Raw genomic sequence first — 8,262 nt, forward strand, 5'->3', positions numbered from 1 at the left:
GAGAGAGAGACACACACACACACACACACACAGACACACACACTCACTCAGACACAGACACAGACACACACAGACAGACTCTCACTCTCACACTCACACTCGCTCACTCTCACTCTCACAGAGAGAGAGAGAGACACACACACACAGACACACACACTCACTCAGACACAGACACACACAGACAGACTCTCACTCTCACACTCACACTCACACTCGCTCACTCTCACTCTCACAGAGAGAGAGAGAGAGAGACACACACTCATACAAACACAAACACACACACACAGAGAGAGAGAGAGAGAGAGAGAGAGAGAGAGAGAGAGAGAGAGAGAGAGAGAGACATATACACACACACACACTCACACACAATCAGAAGTGTGTGCTGGAGTGAGAGGCGGTGAGCGGGGAGGTGCGGGCCCTGTGGCGCAGCTCGTCCATGGAGCCCACTGTTAGCCGCAGCATGGCGAGGACGTTGGCTCGGTAGCGAGCAGACATGATGTTATACAGCAGAGGATTCACAGCGGCGCTGACGTAAAACAGCACTAAAGACACCAGATTGAAATACTGACTGATGTAATACAGCTGATCGCTGGAGTGCGAGACCGAAAACAGCGTCCGGCTCACGTGGAACGGCAGCCAGCACAAGATGAACACCAGCACGATCACCACTGCAGAGAAAACAACACCGCTGTCCTTTACTTCACTACAGCATATGCTCTGATGCAAGGCTATTATACTTACCTAAAGCCAAAGCCATAAAAACTACTTGACATATATTAACTGAGATAAAATAAAACATAAGTTTAAACTTATTTTATTTCAGCTAGTTGCCAAGGTAACTAATTTTCATTTAGTTTACATTGATCTTACCTAGAATTTAACAAACTAAAATTAGAAAAATTAAAACTATATTTCATTTACAAAATACAAAAATGTATAAAAGCAATACTGTAGCTAATAAAAATGTAAAATTACAAAAAAATTGTTACTTGGATTTTTTTTTTTTTTAAATATATATAGAGCTTAACTTTAGCTTAAATTGATGTACCAAAAAAAATAGACATATTTAACAAAAACAGTTTTTGTTGCTTGGTATAGAATGTTAACTGAAATAAAACATATACACACACACACACACACACACACACTCTCACTCACACGCACACACTCTCTCTCACACGCACACACTCTCTCTCACACGCACACACTCTCTCTCACACGCACACACTCTCTCTCACACGCACACACTCTCTCTCACACGCACACACTCTCTCTCACACGCACACACTCTCTCTCACACGCACACACTCTCTCTCACACGCACACACTCTCCCTCTCACGCACACACACACTCTCTCTCACACACACTCGCTCACACACACTCGCTCACACACACTCTCACTCACACGCACACACTCTCACTCACACACTCTCTCTCACACGCACACACTCTCTCTCACACGCACACACACACTCTCACACGCACACACTCTCTCTCACACGCACACACTCTCTCTCACACGCACACACTCTCTCTCACACGCACACACTCTCTCTCACACGCACGCACACGCACTCGCACGCGCACGCACTCACACGCGCACACTCTCACACACGCACACTCACACACTCTCACACGCACGCACACACACGCACGCACACACACGCACACTCTCACACACACACTCTCACACACACACTCTCACACACACACACACACACTCTCACACACACACTCTCACACACACACACACTCTCACACACACACACACTCTCACACACACACTCTCACACACACACTCTCACACATACATAAGTGCTGTCAAACAATTAATCGAAAATAAAAGTTTTAGTTTAAATAATATATTTACGTGTACTGTGTTTATTATGTATATATAAATATACACACAGTATATTTTGGAAATATTTACATGTATATACATTTACATATTTATATTATTATATTATATATAAATATATTTTATAAACATAATACATTTTTCTTAAATATATACATGCACGTGTTTGTATTTACATACACATAATAAATATACACATTACACACTCATATATTATTAAAACTAAAACCTTTATTTTGGATGCGATTAATCACGATTAATTGTTAGACAGCATTAATATATATATATACACGCTAGCTGCCGAAGCAACTAGCTTTCATTTAATTTAATATGTAATAAAAACACAATACATTTAACAAAAACAATAACTAATAAAAAGACAAAAAAGTAACTCAAAATCAAATAAACGTTAAATGAAATAAAGAAAATAAATATATTTTTAAATTTCAGCTAGTTGCCAAAGAAAGTAATTTTAATTTAGTTTAACGTGACGTACTAAAATAAACTAAAATGCAAAAAAATACTAAAAACTATATAGATATATTTAACAAAAATAACAATGGCAAAACACACACAACTCCCTAAAACATTAAAATTTTAAATTTAAACAGAAAATACAAAAATAAAAATAACTCTTATTAAACATTTTTTTTACTATTATTAAAAAAAATAATAATTAAAAACTATAATACTACTATATATACTATAATAATAGTAGTCCTTTAAGGATCCAGAAAGTAACAGTATCATTACCCATAATGCTCACCCATCATGCGGAGGGTCTGGCGGTGTGTCTGGTCTCGGTGCGTGTGCGAGCGCAGGTGCAGGCGGCGAGCGATCAGGCCGTACAGGAGCGACAGCACGGTGAGCGGACAGATGAAGTAGAGATTGGAGAGCCACAGCATGGCTTTCAGAAGCCCGGAGGTCTGTGCGTACTGCGTGCAGCGGCACTCGCTGGCTCCGCCCTCAAACTGCTCCACCCCCACCAGTGCAAACACCGGCCCCGCGCTGAGCATGGCCACGCCCCACAGCCCCGCGATCAGTGCTCGGACACGCCCCCTGGTGACCAGCAGGCGCGCGCGGAGCGGGAAGCAGACGGCTAGGTATCGCTCCGCCCCCAGCGCCGTCATGTGCAGGATGGACGAGAACGTGCAACATTCTCCCACAAACATCGACAGCTTGCACACGGCGTCGCCTAGCAACCACGGACGAAACCGCCACAGCTACAAGAGCAAACGCCAACATACGTTAATACACGAACTACAAACACCAGGTCCATATTTGATTGTTTGGCTAGTAATGTTTAACACACAATACAAGACAAAATCAGATCGTAGCGAGACACATTCCGAGTAGCTACAGACGCTTCGACAAATTTCACACTTGATTGAGGTGTGAACTCTTTGGAAGCTTGTTTCTGCGACGGGATTAAAAAAATTAATTTAAAAAAGGTAATTTCGACTTCCTATCTTTTTTGCAAAATTCTATCTTGGGTTATAAACTCACGAGAGAAAAGTTAAAATTATGCGATAAAAAGTCGCAATTTTTTTTCGTGGCGGAAGCAAAGTCAGAATTGCGAGACGTAAACTCAGAATTTAGATATAAAGTCAGAATTGCAAGATTTCTGCGAAAAAAGTTGGAATTGTGAGAGACAAATTCGCAACTGATAGAAAATTTAAGAATTTTAAATAAAAAATTTTTTTTAAATAAAAAGTCGCAATTACAATTGTTTTTTCGGTGAAATCAAAAAAAGTCAAAATCGCAAGATATAAACTTGCAAATCTTAGGAAAAAAAGTCAGAATTGCAATAGTCTCACTATTCCGAGTTACAATTCTGACTTTTTTCCTACGATGTGCGATTTTGACTTTATACGAGAAAATCAGAATTGAGAAAAAGTTGCGATTACCTTTTGTTTTTGTTTTTTTATCCCGTGCAGGAAACAAAGTCAGAATTGTGAGATGTAAATTTGTACTGTCAGACACAAATTCGCAATTGTGGAAAAAAAAAGTTACGAATTGTGCATGACATTAAAATAAACGAATTGCAAGATTTTTTTTTTATCGCAATACAGACTATTTTTCTGAGATTTGCGATTTTATATTATATTAAGTTTGCAACATTATATGAGAAATTAGAATTGAAAAAATAAAAAAAATAAAATAAAATCGCAATTACCTTTTATTGTTTGTTTTGTTTTTTTACTTCCGTGGTGGAAACAAATTCAAAGTGGCAAGAGATGCAAACTCCGGAAAAAAAAGTTACGAATTGTGCATGACATTAAAATAAACGAATTGCAATATTTTTTTTTTATCGCAATACAGACTATTTTTCTGAGATTTGCGATTTTATATTATATTAAGTTTGCAACATTATATGAGAAATTAGAATTGAAAAAAAAATTAAATAAAATAAAATCGCATTTACCTTTTATTGTTTGTTTTGTTTTTTTACTTCCGTGGTGGAAACAAATTCAAAGTGGCAAGAGATGCAAACTCAGAGTTCAGAGAAAAAAACTAGCATTTTTGAGAAGAAAAAGATAAAAAATTACCTTTTTTATTCTGAGGTGGAAACAACAAAACAGATATAAACAGAATAGAAGTCAGAACTGCTTAATATGAACTCATAAATGTGAGAATCTCTCGCAATTTTGAATTTATATCTCATAATAATTCAGGCTTTTTTCCTAAGATTTACGAGTTTGTAAATCTTGTAAATAAAGAAAAAAGTCGTAATTGCTTTTTTCACAATTCATCAGAATTCAGATGTTTTTAAAGATATAAACTCACAATTCCGAGATAAAACGTCAGAATTATGAGATATATTAAATGAAAAATTTTTTCAAAAATTTTCCTCAAATTCTGAATTTTATGAATATCGCAATTCGGAATTTTGTTCTTGCCACTTTGAGTTTATATCTCGCATCCGCCACGGAATTTAAAAAAACGTATTTTTCCTCGCGATTCTGACTTTCTTTTCACGATTGCGAGTCGATGTTGCAATTAGGGTCGCAAAAAGGTGGAAAACTTCCAGTAAATTTCGAAAAATATTCCAGAAATTTTGGAAAATTTCCAGGATTTTTTTTTATTTTTTATGAAAATTCCAAGAATGTTTGGAAAGTTTCCGGAAATCTCCCACCCATTTTTGCAACCCCAGTTGCAATTCTGACGTTCTTCCTCAGAGTTGCAAGAATGTGAGATATAAAAAAAACAATACTAATATCGTATGCCTACACACACACGTACAGAAACCGACAGAACTTAATGATATGCAAATGACCAGCAACAAGTCGCTATGGCAACCAATGCTGATCTGTCACATGATACAGCTGGCGACATGCAAGCGTTTTTAACAAGCACGTCAACCCTCGATTACCTTATAGAGGTCCAGAGGCATCAGCAGCAGAATGAGGATGTCTGATAAGGCCATGCTGCTCAGGTACAGGTAGGTGGTGCTTCTCATTTGTGGGCGTCGCCACACCACCAGAATGGTCAGGGCGTTTCCCAGCAGGCCGAGCAGCAGCAGCGGCACACACAGCGTCGTTAACACCACCAGCTCGGTGTCGGTGAAGAGCGACTGGTCTTCCCAGTCCGATCGGTTCCCGCAGCAACCAGAACCAGAACCCTCCAGCACATCCATGTCTCTGGAAGAGAGCTCAGAGCCCCCACGGCTCCTTCATCTTCACAGAGCTGCAGGACGGTTATTGAATGTGCTCCTGTTCTGTGCCGCCCACCGCTGGAGATCCGTGCCACCTCCAGCAGCACAGGAACAGATCGATCACACTCAGAGGAACACACAGTGATGGTCAATCTGACTCAAACCGTCCGTCCCTGCTCACAGCTCACCTCTACAGCAAACATACGAAACACTCAGACAATAAGAAACACCACGGAAGCTACATCATGTATTATTCTTAGTGAATGCTGATCGCAACATTTACAAACACATCGGAATGAAAACTTGTCAAAATGAATAAATACTGTTACAAATGTTACAAACTGCTTGTTACGTAATGCTTACCACAAAGATACGTGCATGAAACCTACGTCATTTTAATATTTCATGACCGTTGAGAACATTCAAACCCATCCCAATGAATAAAAATCTAATTTTGTATTATATTTACGCCATAAAAAGTATTTGAATCGTGTACATTTAGATGTAAAGTACAGTGCGTATGAACTAAAGTAGCATTTTTGTATCACATGAAGTATGATGTGAAACGTAATTCAACAAATTATAAAAAATATAATACTTTTATTACAGTAATGCCTTAAAAAATTACATTTGCATGTAAAGTACAGTAAGAATAAACTATACTAGTGCTATTTGTAGCACTGTATAATTAGTTAATATGAACTACCTAAGAAAAAATATGCATTATTCTTAGTTAATTTCAACATTTACTAACGCGTTATTAAAATCATAAGTTGCATCTGTTGTTATTATTTAATGGACCCGAGCGAACACAAACGAGCATTAATAAAAATGAATAAATACTGTAAGAAATGTACTGCTCATTGTTCGTTAATGCATTAACTAACGTTAACTAATGGGATTGTTACCAAAAATATGAATAGTATATGTAGCATGAAATGAAACTTTATGACATTTAGATTTCGTTTGCATTGTTTTCATGACATTTATTTTAATTTATTTAATTGAATTAAGACTTTACTTGAAGCCTTTATGTATAATGCATTATAAAAATATTAATACCTTTTTTTTAATAAATAATTGTAACTAAAATTGCAAAAGATAAGTATTATAATAACTAGTTATGATTATTCATGAGATCATACAATGCATTATAAGGTGCATTATTACATGGTATAATTAATGCATTAAAAATAGTGAATATAGGCTAATTACAGAGGTGTTAATGAGCATAATTATGAAAAGTCACAATGCAAAAAATTATAATGATTCTCAAATTTCTTCATGTAAAATACAATTTCTTCTCCTTTGATTTAGTGTGAATTATGGCAGATTTTTTCCCGAGCAGAGAAATCAGCTCATGATGTCTGTGCTCTTGTTGACTCACGGTAATTAATTTGTGGATTGATTGTTTTAACGAGAAACCCCGGTGAACGTTAAGCTGCTGTGCAGAAGATGTCCTCGAGCAAGAGTGTGTTCGTACATTCACTCAGTGCCAATATATTGTTTAAATAATCACAGATTTATTGCTATTATATTAATTCACGTGAAGCTAAAAAACAATACATTAATAATATACAATAAAGCTTACAATATGAATGACACAGAGACAGTCATCAACCAATCAAAGCAGACATTTTATCTTCTACACACACATGCACTCATGCACACACACTCACACACACACACACACACACACGCACGCACGCACGCACGCACACACACTCACACACACACATAAATACACTCTCACACACACACACACACACTCACACATAAACACGCACACACACACACACATAAATACACTCTCACACACACACACACACACTCACACATAAACACGCACACACACACACACATAAATACACTCTCACACACACACACACACACTTACACTCACACACACACACACACGCGCGCGCACACTCACACACGCACTCATGCACACACACTCACACACAAATACACTCTCACACACACACACACACACACTTACACTCACACACACATATACACTCACACACACACATAAATACACTCACACACACACACACACACACACACACACACACACACACTCACACACACATATACACTCACACACACACATAAATACACTCACACACACACACACACACACACACACACACACACACACACTCTTATAAATACACACACACATTTACACTCACACACATACGCGCGCGCACACTCACACACGCACTCATGCACACACACACACACACACACTTACACTCACACATAGACACTCACACACACGCGCGCGCGCGCACACTCACACACGCACTCATGCACACACACACACACACACACTTACACTCACACATAGACACTCACACACACGCGCGCGCGCGCACACTCACACACGCACTCATGCACACACACACACACACACACTTACACTCACACAGACACACACACACTTACACTCACACAGACACACACACACACACTTACACTGACACACACTCACTTACACTCACACAGACACACACACACACACTTACACTCACACACACACACACTCACTCAAAGAAGTATCACAGGTTCCACAAAAATGAAGACTGGAGAAAAGATGCTGAAAATTCAGCTTTGATCACAGGAATAAATTATATTTTGAAATACATTAAAATAGAAAACCATTATTTTAAATTGCAGTAATATTTCACAATATTACTGTTTTTTTGGTCAAATAAATGCAGCCTTGATGAGCAGAAGAGACTT

The 8,262-nt window shown here is 38.2% G+C and overlaps 1 protein-coding gene and 1 long non-coding RNA gene across 2 annotated transcripts in view; both read right to left on the reverse strand.

The window, feature by feature from the left end:
- Positions 1-8,262, reverse strand: part of LOC107572972 (uncharacterized) — a 24,520-nt gene that overhangs the window by 9,300 nt on the left and 6,958 nt on the right. Inside the window, exons 2-3 of the long non-coding RNA XR_001607433.1 lie at positions 5,748-5,752; positions 158-160 (exon numbers count right to left, since the gene is read on the reverse strand). This is a non-coding gene — a long non-coding RNA (uncharacterized lncRNA). The remainder of the gene's footprint in view (positions 1-157; positions 161-5,747; positions 5,753-8,262) is intronic.
- LOC107572971 (growth hormone secretagogue receptor type 1) lies at positions 354-5,702 on the reverse strand. Its single transcript, XM_016259410.1, has 3 exons — positions 5,233-5,702; positions 2,626-3,082; positions 354-668 (listed from the first exon to the last, which is right to left on the reverse strand). Exons 1-3 carry the CDS (start codon positions 5,494-5,496, stop codon positions 370-372), a joined length of 1,020 nt encoding a protein of 339 aa, XP_016114896.1. The 5' UTR covers positions 5,497-5,702; the 3' UTR covers positions 354-369.

Source organism: Sinocyclocheilus grahami, unplaced genomic scaffold (genome assembly GCF_001515645.1).
Source record: "Sinocyclocheilus grahami isolate Dianchi unplaced genomic scaffold, SAMN03320097.WGS_v1.1 scaffold1842.1, whole genome shotgun sequence".
NCBI lineage: Eukaryota > Metazoa > Chordata > Actinopteri > Cypriniformes > Cyprinidae > Sinocyclocheilus > Sinocyclocheilus grahami.